Raw genomic sequence first — 13917 nt, forward strand, 5'->3', positions numbered from 1 at the left:
TATATCCTAACCCACCACAGTAAAGAAAGCAACACATATCCCTGAGCACAGAATCAGGAGTAAGTCTTGAGCACAGCCGCGTGTCACCCAACATCCCTCCCCCAAAACAAAACAAAACAAAAAGGCAAAATTAAGAGGGAAATTACTGTGTTCTACAATACGAGGGGAGAGGTGCCGGGTGGGCACCATGGGGGAGAGGCATTGTCAAATAGTCCTACACAGGCAATCTTAACAGTTTTATTTTGTTTTCGAATGTCTTAGATATGTGGTAGTGTAAGGAGAATGTCTATATACCATGTGAATCTGTTAGGTTACAGATAATATAATTAATTGACAATAAGCAGATTATCCCAGATTATCTCTGGGCACAGTGTCTTCACAAGGACCTTTTAAAATGGAACAGAGAGAAATGATAATCCATGTCAGAAAGATATAGCAGAAGGACTTGACTTGGCATTGCTAGCTCTCGTCGGAAGTAGACCACAGCAAAGGCTATACGTAGCCTCAAAAAGCTTCAGGAAAGAATGCGACCCTGCCAGCACCTTGATCTTAGATCAGTGAGATAAACGTGGGAATTTCGATGTCCTAAATTGGAAAATAATATGTCTGTATTGTTTTTAGGCACTAGGTTTGGGACAATTCGTTACGGCAGCAGTAGGAAACTATTACCGTGTGAAAGCAGTAGTTACTCTGGATGAAAACCATTATTGTAAATTGTAGTGTCTCCTTTCTCCTCTCCTGGACCTAACTGTCTCTGTCATTTCTCCAATGATGTTTGCACACTGAAGCTGCTCCCGCCCTCAGAGAGCCTTGCCCCCTAGTAATCCATGTGCCCTTTTCAAATCTTATCTCTTCCCTTTTCTCTCATCATGGATATCATCCTTCTTCACCCACATCATAACCAAACACCTCTATCTCTCTCTATACATGCAAGCCTCCAGAGAACATCAAGGACGATTGTTCTTCCAGCTGACTTCCATCTTTTAGAGTTGAACAGTGTTTCTTTCTTTATGGTTTTCATTGAGTGAGACCCATGTGCCCGAGCTGTGTTAGCTCAAAAGCCTCTAGTTCTATAGGTTTCTTGGGTCAAAAGTCTTGACACCTTCTGTAAAGACAGAAATCCATCCCTTTGACTGTTCGTGAACTGAAGCAGATCTTCTAGGGCTTAAGAAGCTCTCTTCTAGTCAGCAATCAGCCCATCATACTATTTTATACATAGCGATTATGGAGCCAGAAAGATAGATAGCACAGCAGGTACAGCACTTGCCTTGCATGTGACCAACCCAGATATGGTTTCCCCAAGTACCATCAGGAGTAATCCCTGAGCATCACCAGGTGCGGCCCAAAAATAAAATATATGAAGAAAATTTGGGGGGTTATAATAACACCAATTTGTTTATGTGCCTGTGATTATTATGTATACATTAATGGAAAGGTTGAGAAACTGCAGCAGTACCAGAAAGCCCAAAATACTGCTTTACTCGCTATGAAAGTAAAATTGCCAGTCCCTATCCTAAGACATGTTTGTTTTGATGCCGGTGTATAAATCACATATGTTGTGTATAAATCACATATATTGTATGTGGATGGCAACGTAATTAACACAGGGATGGCACAGGATACAAAGAAGTAGCTATTGTCAGCAGGCAAATGTTACATATGCATGTGTATGCTCATTCAAGCATGATTGTATCTGTCTGCTTACTAATCCCTAAATCTGGCTATCGAACATATTTTGTGTAAGATGCCATTTCTGTGGGGGAACATCTTCACAAGAGAGTGTGATTATAATTACTACTAATCCTTTCTCCCTCGGATGGGATAAACTTTCAGCAGAAATAGCCCTGAGAGTCAGGTTGCTCCTGGTCCCCCAATCTGGACCCGCCTGTGGATCCTCACCTGTTTGCTGTATCCCTACTCCTTCACTTTCTCTGCATGTTTCAGGATCTAAGATCGCAAGACCTCGCTCCTTTGCTGTGCAAAGTTACCCGTGGCTGCATTGAACGGGCAGCCGACTCTTGAGTCTGCCTCTGGGCTGTGTTCCCCACTGCAGATCTGACTTCTTTCTCTTTTCCCTTTGATTTGTTTGCTTTGGGGGCATACCTAGCAGTGCTTCAGACTAACTCCCGGCTCTGTACTCCTGCCAGGGCTCTGGGGACCATACGGAATGCAGGGGAGTAAGCCCAGGTAGGCACCTTGCAAGACAAGCACCTTACCCACTGTACTCTCACGCCAGCCCAAACCTGGTTTCTTTTGTGCTGCCCTCTCAAAGACAGTAGCCCACAGAATGAGCTACTCCTCAGGGTTACATTCAGGGTTTCTCATGGGCCTGCCCATAGTTGCACTGGCCGTGCTGTCCACTCGTCCATTTATGCTTTAGAGCCATTACTGACTCATGAATTTATGGTCTTAACAGCCTTGCACAGTGGTCTTCACAACGGTCTTAACAGCCACCTTGACAACTTTGTTTGTCTGTGGGGCTTACACCTGATGGTTCTCAAAGCTTCCTTCTCCTGGCTCTGCACTCAGGGATCGCTCCTGGCTGGGCACAGGGGTCCATCTCGGGTGCCGGGATAGAACCCAGGTCAGCCAAAGGCAAGGGAAGCCATCCTATTCACAGTATTATTACTCTGACCCCAAAACCACAGTTTTCAATCTGCTCTTTCCCAGGACGGTGCTCCTACTATGAACCCTTGGGGGGAAATTCTTTGCGGGGTAGGAATCTTACTCTGGAAAACATCACATATTTTCTCTGGTCCATTCTCCTTCAGAACATTCCTTCTTTGTTAAACTGAGTTTCGGAATATCTTGTCTCAAATCTAGCACCACCATTTTTACGATATAATGATCAACAAACCAATTCATTGCATCCAATAGCTATCACTGTCACTTGCATGAAGTTATTCATTGATTTGTTCAAGCGGGCCCAGGAACGTCTCCATTGTGACACTTGTTACTGTGTTTGGCAATCAAATACATCACAGGTAGCTTGCCAGGCTTTGCCGTGCGGGCAAGATACTCTTGGTAGCTTGCCAGGCATTCCGAGAGGGGCGGAGGAATTGAACCTGGGTCGGCCGGGTTGGCCTTGTGAAAGGCAAACACCCTACCCGCTCTGCTATTGCTCCAACCCAATCCAATCGCTATGTAAGATTAAATCTAAGCTCTCTACATTACCAAATTGATGGTTTTTATTTGTGAGGTTGATATGAATCATTGCAGCACTAGAATCTAGAGTGTAATTAAGAAGATAAACGGGGTCCTGAGTCCCATATCACTGGCATTGGATTGGGAAGACAGATTTTAAATAAACAGTAAGATTGTGTAGGTGGTTTTGAAGGGTCTGATTGGGAATGACAGGGAAGCAGGTACTTACGCTGTCAGAACAAACCTGTCTGAGGAAGTGATGTTGAGAAGGGGACACTTGAGGCCATAGGATTTGAGAGAAAGCCTACCTGTACTTACAGAAATAGCCTCGGTGAGTAGGAGCTCCGATGCAGTTTCCTGCACAGTTTGGCAATTTGGAACACAATCAGAGTTTTCCCATTTCTGAAACTTTAACTTTCTGTACTTTTCTATGAGCCTCAATTTTTTTCACCCATATCAATTATCTCATCGTTCTTTTCTGATTCTCTTGTATGCTCGTCTTCTTCACAGACTTGTCGTCCGCCCCCGTTTGTGATTCTGTGGTCTTTGTGTCCATTCTCAATCTTCCCTTTCATTGTTTCTATCCCTCCTTCCTGTTCCTCTGACCAGCGGCTCACCCAACAAACCGTGCAATTATTCCCCCTTCTAATCGCCTTTGTTCTCAAGCCTTACCTGAGATTTTTCTCGGCTTACTCATTTTTCAGCCAAATACTTATCCTTAACATGGCAAGCAGCTTCTGAAACCTCCATTGAAAAAGAACATTTGCGAACTGCTTTGACTGGATCTGGCTACCATGAAATCTAGCACCTAAGCTCTCAGGACATAGTTGATTGAGTGAATGAACTGCTGCTCCTGATATGGACTAGCAGGTTAAAGTGCTTTCCATAAGCATCTGTATTCTCTTTCGTCACATGTAGAACACATTTTTTTTAAAGTTTACTCTCAGAGAAGGAGCACCAATAAAGGGTGTTGGGAGGATCCTCCCAGGATGGGAGAAGCATGCTGAAAGTAGACTATAGACCGAACACGATTGCCACCCAATGCCTCTTTGGCAAACCACAGCACCCAGAAGGAGAGAGAGAACAAAGGGGAATGCCCTGCCACAGGGGTGAGGTGGGATGGGGGGTGGGGGGATGGGAGGGCTACTGGGATACGTGGTGGTGGGAAATGGGCACTGGTGGAGGGATGGGTATTTGATCATTTTGTAATTGAAACCCAAGCACAAAAATTTGTAAGTCTACAACTGTACCTCATGGTGTTTCACTAATAAAAACTTAAATAAATAAATGAAATGAAAAGGATAAACTACTTTTAGAAAATTAAAATGCTAATTCTATAATTTAAAATAAAGTTAAATCTCAGATATAAAAGAGAAATTCTACCTCTAATTTTTTATTATTATTTTTTTATATCACCGTGAGATAGTTACAGACTTTCATGATTAAGTTTCAGTCATACAATGATCCAGCACCCAACCCTCCTTTTTCCTCCAGTGGAAAAGTGCACATTTTCCACTGCCAATGTTTTTAGTATCCCTCCCGCCACCCCCACCCCATTTCAGCCCCTGCCTCTGTGGCAGACACCTTCCTGCTTACCCTACTTTGGGGCATTATGGTTTGCAATGCAGATACTGAAAGGCCATCATGTTTGGTCCTTAGTCTACTTTCAGCACTCATCTCCCATCCCCAGCGATCCCTCCAAGCACTACCGTTCTTAATAACCTCTAAATTTTTTTCTTTTTTTTTTTTTGCTTTTTGGGTCACATCCGGCGATGCACAGGGGTTCCTCCTGGCTCGTGCACTCAGGGAATTACTCCTGGCGGTGCTCGCGGGACCATCTGGGTCCAGATCCTGCTTAGTCTGCTTTGCCACTGGCACACAGCAGTTCACGTGCAAAGAGTAATTTTGTTTTACAACCAACAGTCTTTCCGATTTCCCACACACACACACCTCTGCCTTTCCCCCTCACCTCCCTGCTCCTTCCCTCTCCCGTCTCTGCTCTCTTTCCCCTCTTCTCCCTGACTTTCCCCTCCCTGGCCTTTCTTCTCTGCCTTCTCTTCCCTTTCCTCTCTTCTCTCCTCTTTATTCCCTCCCACCTCGGCTCTCCTTTCCACTTCCCGTCTCTCCCCTACCATCCCCTTTCTCTTCCCCTTGCCTTCCCTTGTCACTCTCTATGGGAGGAATGGGGGGACATGGGGGACATCTGCTTGTAGGACACTGCACTGGCCGCTGGGGGGTTGCCCTTTTCTGTGTTCTGTAAGAAGGCTCTGCGCCCTCTCCCACTCTCACTCTGCAAATGTCCTATTCCCATTTCCAGCGAACCCGCCCCAACCCCCACCCACCTGTGGGTCAGTCCGAAAGCCTGGTCAGTCCTGGCTGAGTCATTGTCGTCTGTGATGGAGGTGGGCAGTTTGCAGAAGGCATTTGTGTTTTGTAATAAAGATAAGCTGGGTTGCCTGAAAAAAAATTGAATGTTTATTTCCTATTATTCTCCTCTCTATTGTTCCTTTTCTATTTCTTTTCTTCTTCATACTTGGAGTGAACCAAGACCTAATATGTACACAAAGCCTTCTTTGCTTCTGAGCTAAGTCCCTACTACCTGAGCTCTAATTTGTTTTGATACTCAGCATTTTAAATAATCAGTTGAAATCAGATTAAGCTGAAGCTATGTAAAGAGATCTTTCTGTTAAGACCATTGCCATATTTTTATGGTTAAGTGGTAATTGAAAGTAGTGTTTCTTTTGAAGAAAATTTTCAGATACATACAGAGGTTGGTGTTAGCCACTTTGTGTGATATTATTGAACAACAATGACATTGATAATTTAGGCTCAAGCAACTTCCAGAGATTTTCCAAAACCATTTGGGTGTGATATTATTGAACAACAATGACATTGATAATTTAGGCTCAAGCAACTGAATATTTGCTTATAATAGGTATGAAGTAGATCTACATCACTGCCAAGATCCAATACATAATTGGATCAGTTAAAACAAAAATCTTACTATGTTGCTTCATTTAGAAATAATTTATAAATGACCCATTAGCTTTGAACATTCTCTTTATAGTTCTGAAAGGTTCAAATAATACCAGAAATGGTTTAAAATTTGCCATCTTGTTGTTTAAATTACAGCCTTGAACTCGAGGAATCCTATATGAGTTGCTTTTTATTTAGATTAGTATAAAAAGTCTGACCCATGTGATCAGGAACAACTTCAAGATAATTTGTTATTTATGATTTTATATTTGGTGGCCATCAGATGTAACTATAAAGTAATGGGACCTTCTTTGAAACAAACATAGTAGGAGTGTTATATCAAGGAGATCCTGTCCCCTTCAAAGCGGTCACCTAGGAATGCTGCACATTTGTTCCAGTAATGCTGCCAGTGCTTAAAATATTGTGGAATGCCTCTTTTTAAAGTATCTCTGAACTGCTAAGAAATAACAAAGAATAAACTGACATGCTGTGGTAAATATCCTGAATTGTGTCAGAGATGCACTCCATTGTGGTGTGAAGTCAGAAATCATCCCAGAAACAAGTGCAGTGAATAAATTTGGGATGTTGTTTAGAATAATAATTAGACATAGAATATCAAGACAGACTTTCTTGAGTGATACCCAAAATAACGCCTGAAATTGGTCTTCAAAGAGGAATTCCAGAACCTTGGAATAAATGTATAAGCTCCCAAGGTAGCTACTATGAAGAACAATACGTGTTTAGGTTTAAAAAATGTGTGTATGTTTGCAAAATAAGATCAGTTTTATTACTTTATAGACATACCTTGTAGATGAAAAAAATACTCCTATCATGGAACTCTTTATAAGCAAACTTCCGAATGTAAGTAGAATTTCTGTCTCACCTTTTTTAAGCCTGTTGAGAAATCTGCATTTCTGATAATGACTTACTCTGAATCTGCAGCTTTAAAAATATTAATGTCTAGAGAATGGATGCATCTAGGTTTCACTTTTATACTTTCTTAATTAGCTTTGTTACCTGTGTTGTTGAATATTTTATTTAGTGTGTCCACCTTTGTTTATTTCAAAATGTATTTTCTCACTGGTATAATCCCATCAGTCAGTCTCTTGAACCTAGATCAGAAATTAAGTCTAAGGTGAAGGCTATTGTTTTATATTACTTTACACTCATTTTTTTGTTTGCAAGAGTAGTGATCCAATAGCTGCCTCTCATGTTGAGACCCTATTAAAAATGATGAGGGGTTTCAAATGAAATCTTTTGTAAAAACAGCAGCCCTCAACATTGGGGTTCCTGTTATACTCTTTGTACAAGTGAGGTCTTGGAGGCCAGTTTGACCAAGAGGTTGAACCATATTCCTCTATTTATTAAGTACCAGGTAGACTCATGGGGCCGTGCATGAGGGCTGGCGCTAAGAGTGTCCTCCTTCATCAGGCTTTTCCAAATTTATTCCAACACATCCATCTTCATCAAGGCCATCAGCTCCCGATTTCTTTACAGTTAACTTGAAATGAGACAAAGTAAAATGGAGCATAGAAGGCAGAGAAAATTGTAACCCTTTGCAAAGAAGCTAAGACAGCTAAATTGTGACATAATTTAAGCTGTTCAGATTCGACAAGTGTGATTAGAAAATTATGTGGCCTCTGTAGGTAGAGATCAAAATGGTCACTAGTTTACAGTTTTAAAAGTCATAATGTGGTATTTTTACAGCAGGCTGATAAAGGATTTTAATCTCCCTGGTTGTAACGGTTGCACAAATGACTGTTGTTTTGCAGTTTGGTGATTTAAATGCTGTGTCTCCTGGAAATCTGGATAAAGGTAAGAATTGAAAATAATGTACATTTTTAAGGACTTTTCTGACAGATAAATTCTAATTGAGGGGAGAAATGTAGTGTATATTCACAGAACCCTTATTTTGTGGAAATAGCATACAATTTAGGACGAGTGTGACAGTTATGTCTTCTGGAATCCTTCATTATTTCTCCATTTCTGTAACTTCTTTAGTGAGGAATATTAAATGCAAGAAATGAATTTAAATGTAATTACAAACTCTTTCTACTTTTTGCCTTAACTTCATTACAAGTAGCAAGAAATTATTTCTGACAGTCTCCAGAGTCCTAAAGAAAATGATAGAATTGGTCGCAGTATTTTTATTCAAGACTCACCAGGCATGAGAAAAGACTTTTCAGTCTTCTCATATCACCATTTCACACTTTTCAGTGGAAAAGAAAGCTCAGAATACATTGGAATTCACCATACTAGCAGGAGCAGTAATGGGTATAGGTTTAAAAGATAACATGCATGCTTTTTAATTGTAATAGCATCATTGAATTTCTACGATGGCCATGTGAGAGATACTGCTTAAGAAACCCAGTACTGGGCCAGAGAAATAGTCCTATGGGTAGGGGTTTTGCCTGACAAGCCCTACATCCCCAGGTTTGATCCCTGCCACCACAGACTATCCGCTGAGCATAGCCAGATGTGACCCCCAAAAAGAATATCAGGATCTACAAAACCATATGGGAATAGGAACAGGGCTTGTGGGGAAAATGAATTTGAAATAGTGCATGTACAAACAGAATCAATCCTGATGAAAGTACCAGGTAATATTAAAAATAAGACAAAAATAAGAAATGTAGTTTCAATTTAAAAAAAACCTGCAGACTGGGGCTGGAGCGATAGTACCGCGGGTAGGGCGTTTGCCTTGCACATAGCCAACCCGGGTTCGATTCCTGGCATCCCATATCGTCCCCTGAGCACTGCCAGGAGTAATTCCTGAGTGCAAACCCAGGAGTAACCCCTGTGCATCGCCTAAAAGCAGAAAATTAATAAATTAAGAAAAATTTTTAAAAACCTGCAGAAAATACAGGTCTTTAAAATGGAACTGCACGTATTTTGAGGTTTTAAGTAAGTAAATTCAGGACACAGGTACAAAAGGCACAAAAATTGAAAATTAATAATTAGCCCTTCCAAAGCAGCGCCAGAGTCAGTGGGGAAATTCCAGGAACAAATGAGGCTGAGGAGGGACTTGGGGAATTTGCACATGAAAAACCGCACCATTCTCTGGAGTCCTTGACTAGTGTTGCCTGGTGTTCAGCTTCTCTTCCTCCTGGGTGGGGGAAAGACATTAGTATGCGGGGGAAGTCGTTCAGAATCAATACCACTCCCACAGACTCCACCAGACACTGTTTACCAACTGTGCATGGGTTAGTTTCTGCTTTAGTAATGTGCATAGGAACAAAGCAACACAGGTGGAAAATTATAGCCCCCAAATTTGGTCACTGCAAATATATACTCTGGAATTAGCAGTCTAACCTTCAGAAAAGCAAATCATTTCTATTAACTTGTACTTTCCGAGCAGGAAAGGTGACAGTTGAAATCCAGGTTGACATAAAGCAGCTTGAATGAGGCACTGATACCAAAGTCTCCTAACCTACTTTTGGGAACTTTCTCGCTGGGGGCCAGAATGCAGCAGGAGTGTTGCTACTTGGCCAAAGGCTGACTGGCATTCTCCTTGACTGCCAGTCAGTGCTGGTCTCCAGGAAATTCACTAACACCTAATTTTAGGTTTTGTATGCCAGGTTTACGGAAGTTTGAATAAATTCCTGGAACGTGTCTTTGAGTTTTGATTAAAAGTGCAAATGTAGATGGAATGGATCCAGTTGTCCACTGGACATGGAAAAGGACTTGTGCATTGCTTGGTGGTCCACGTTTATTCTGCCTACCATCGCATTGCCATTTTCATCGATAGTCGGGCAGGTCGAAGGACATTCCGGAATCTTTCAATAGGTGTCCAGAAGACCCGGGGATCCCTCCAAGTGATTCTCAGCCCACTAGGCAGGTGGTTCACCATGAGGGCCCGTGGATGTGGTGTCAGGGGATCAAACCAGGGTCAGCTACATGCGAGGCAGGCACCTTAACTCCTGTGCTATCTCTTGGCCCATTAAAATGGTTCTTTCCTGGGGCCAGAGAGATTGTACGGCATTTGTCTTACACACAGCCAACCTGGGTTCAATCCCCAGCATCCCATATGGTCCCCCACGCACAGCCAGGAGTAATTCCTGAGTGCAGAGCCAGGAGTAACCCCTGAGTATCGCTGGGTGTGACCCAGAAAGCAAAAATAAATAAGTAAATAAAGTAGCTGCTCTGAAAATAGAGCAAAAGGTTCTTTCCTTTCAGCGTTACCCCGTATTATTGTGTATTAGACCCCAGGAGCAGGAAAGTTGGTGGCGGGAACAAAGAAGCCGTCCCGTTTGTCCGTGAAAGTGATGGTTTCTTGAGACGACTAAGCTGGCATATTCAGATCCGAAAACTGGAATAGCCAAGATTTTTTTTTGTGGCCTCTTGAGTATTTTAATTTTTTCTGATTGAAAAATAAAGAGAATCTTGCTCCATACTAAAGCTTTGAGAACATTGTCTTTGGCTGTTTTAATAGTGCATACTGGAAAAATAAAAGTTTTTTATTTTTATTTATTTATTTATTCTTTTTGGGTCACACCCGACGATGCTCAGGGGTTACTCCTGGCTCACGCACTCAGGAATTGCTCCTGGCAGTGCTCGAGGGACCATATGGGGTGCTGGGAATCGAACCTGTGTTGGCCATGTTGGTTGCGTGCAAGGCCTTACCCGCTGTGCTATCGCTCCAGCCCCAATAAGAGTTTTTTAGATGATGAAATTGTAGATCATGTTTTATTATTACAATGTTTTTGTTCATAGAATATACAGAACCTTGGCGGTAATCTTGACTTTTTAATATGTTTAATGTACAGAAATGAATTTCAGCTATATAAAATCTTTAGGAAAATACATGGATCTTCAAAGAACTGTTAAAGGTATCAATCAAAAATTAGCCAAAAATAAATTACTTTTGCTGTGTTTTTAAAGAACTGATCTAAGTAAAATGAGGTAAGAGAAAACCTAGAAGCTTTGTCCCTTAGCAAAAGCTTTGTCCTGTTGTCCCTTAGTAGAATAAGGTTACTTTCTACTTGTTTGGGAGCGACATTGAGCAATGCTTAGGACTTACTCCTGGCTCAGTGCTGGGGGTCACTCCCCAGGGACGCACAGGGGACCCTGGGATGCCAGAACTGAACCTGGGCTTTCAAGCACCAAACACATGCTTCTGTCTTTTGAGCAATCCCTCTGGCCCCAAGAAGTTGCTTTCTTATGATACTGCCTTAAGGTATTACCAAAGCGCACACTGATTCCTGTGTTCCCGTCTTCCTCTGGTGACTGTTTCAGTATTATTTATTTGCGCAGATGAAGGCAGTGAAGTGGAAAGTGAAATGGATGAAGAACTAGATGACTCTTCAGAACCTCAAGCCAAAAGAGAGAAAACTGAGCTGAACCAGGCATTTCCCGTGGGCTGCATGCAGCCTGTCTTGGAGAGTGGTGTGCAGCCAAGCCTCCTGAATCCAATCCACAGTGAGCACATCGTTACGAGTACTCAGACTATCAGACAGTGCAGTGCTACAGGAAACACCTATACTGCAGTCTAAAGAATATTAAAGCGTATTTTTCCAGCTAACATTACCCTGTTGATATTGGGCTTAAGTTGAAAATTTAATAAGCCTGAAGGTCGACTGTTGTCAAATTCTATCTGTGCTGAACATTACTTTTTGGAGTTGTGAAATGGAATGGGTGTATGTATTTTGCCAGACTTTTTTTTTAATGTAAACAAATTATTTGCCTCTTAATAAGAGTTTTTCCCCCTTAGTTTCAAGTGTCAAGGAGGATTTTTACAACACTTAATGTCTATGTTTTTGTTTTCTTATAATTAAAAAGTAATTTACATTTTTGTAGCTTAAACTATTTTATTGTTGATTGTTAGTCTTGGTGTATGATTTCATGTATAAGTTTTTAATTAGATGCACTTCTGTGAAATATCAAAAGAAATGAATTTCTTTGATTTACACTGGAGGCATGCCCGTTTGCCAGCAGATGCATCAAATTTCCTTTGAAAGGTGCTTTTCATTGGACACAACCAAAAGACACTATTTTGATCCATTTTGGAGTGTGGAGAGAGAATACAGAACATTTTTATTATAATGCGAGAGGTTTGGGAAGGTCATCTGTTTTTCTCTGGAGAAAAATTGAGCCATGCATTTATTAGTTCAGAGTAAATGGCAAAATTGCAAGAGATTATGCTAATATGTACATAATTTGTGTACATAATTATCAGACCACGTTAATGCAAGCTTCCGTTAAACATTGAATTTTAACTGTTATCTGCATCCCAATTCCTCTGTTTAAAGACTACTGATTCTGTATTTGGGACCACTGCACAGATGCATTCTGCTGTTGAGTGGGGCTGTTATAGTTAGAAACTGAAGCTGAAAAAATGACTTGACTTTTTTTTTTTTTAAGTGTACATGCTACTTATGCTGAGCTGGACATACAGGAAACCATTCCATTTGAATGACTTTCTTTTATTCCAGGTCGTTTTCCTAATAGTAGTTCAACATGCTGCTATTATATAAAAAAAAATTATAGAATGCAAGGAATGTAGCAACCTGCATATCATTATTTCCTTCAAAAATATTTCCTGGTTTCTAAAGTATGTGGATTTAAATTTTAAACAGAACCTGAAGGCAGTGTAACTGGCACGCCACACGGTTGCTTATCCCCAATTCTGTAGGATCTGGATAAGTGACCGAATGGACCAGTGCCATTGAAGAATGTACATCAGGGATCATCGTACCTCGGCTATTACATGGTGCCTTAAAACAGAACTGAAGCTAAGGTTTAGTAAGGCTTATTTTGTTCATGTGAATTCCTCTTCAATCCATTTGATAAGGAGTGCCTGTCGTTTTCAGACTCCCAAAGTAAAGACAGGCCACCTGTTCTTCAAAGGAAATTTAAGGAAAACAAAGCAAAACAGCAACAACAAAAAATTTCAAAACCCAGTTCCCCTCTTTGAGTGACCATGAACCTTCATTTTCTTCTTAGAGCTGATAATACTTGATTGCAGACCAGATTGCTTAAGGGTGTGGCTAGTTTTAATTACCAACTTGATACATCAAAATCATCACTGTTTTAGATTTTCCTTATCGAATTATAATTTAAGGAAGTTAGCAAAATAAGCAGGTACTTATCGAAGTGCATCTTTTCAGTCTGCATGTTTGTCTGTGCGTCTCAGTGTCTACGTCCTGGAGCACACGCCAGTGCCTGTGGGCAAAAATTCAGCTATCAAATAGGAAGGTGAGACCCTAGCGAGGATACACCCACCCCCTTTTTTGATTCACACGACAAGGCAAGGCAAGGCTCTTTTAAGCACTCAAATTACTATAAAGAAAAAGAAAAAAGAAAACCAGGCACATCCATTCAGTTAAAGCATGGAGGATACAAATAAACAGGAGAACAAATGAATGCATAAATAAAGCCAAAAGAAGGGAAAGCACAAAATGATTTACAGATTATCAATGAGGCCTATATTAAACTCGAGATATTTTATCTTTCAGTTTTCCGGGGGAGTGGGGTGGAGGGAGGCGGCAGGGGAGGGGCTGGAAAGAAGAGGGTGAGCCAAGTCAAAAAACACCAAATGGCTTTTTGGGTGGCCGACAGTGCGTTCCAGCTGTTGTTGCTCAATTGCCTTAGGCTACTCAGATGACGAAGACCAACAAAGTTTCTTAGATGAACTTCAAATGTTTTAGATGTAATTTTCTAACCGATTCAGATACTGTATTATGCATTCATATATTTCAGAGTCTCCACCAGCATCCTAGCCTCACCTTCATCTAAATATAATTTAAATCACCATCCCCTGTCTTCCTCCCCGAAAGGCAATGAATTTGCACCCTAACA

At 41.2% G+C, this 13917-nt stretch overlaps 1 protein-coding gene across 4 annotated transcripts in view; it reads left to right on the forward strand.

The window, feature by feature from the left end:
* Positions 1–13238, forward strand: part of RFX3 (regulatory factor X3) — a 317169-nt gene extending 303931 nt beyond the window's left edge. For all 4 annotated transcript variants that reach the window (XM_056106892.1, XM_056106894.1, XM_056106891.1 and 1 more), the window contains 3 exons: positions 6919–6981; positions 7893–7935; positions 11374–13238. In XM_056106892.1, coding sequence (XP_055962867.1) covers positions 6919–6981; positions 7893–7935; positions 11374–11612 — 345 coding nt within the window. In that variant the 3' untranslated portion in view covers positions 11613–13238. The remainder of the gene's footprint in view (positions 1–6918; positions 6982–7892; positions 7936–11373) is intronic.
* The last annotated feature ends 679 nt before the right edge of the window (positions 13239–13917 follow it).

This window comes from Sorex fumeus, unplaced genomic scaffold (assembly GCF_029834395.1).
Source record: "Sorex fumeus unplaced genomic scaffold, SorFum_2.1 ptg000149l, whole genome shotgun sequence".
NCBI classification, from domain to species: domain Eukaryota; kingdom Metazoa; phylum Chordata; class Mammalia; order Eulipotyphla; family Soricidae; genus Sorex; species Sorex fumeus.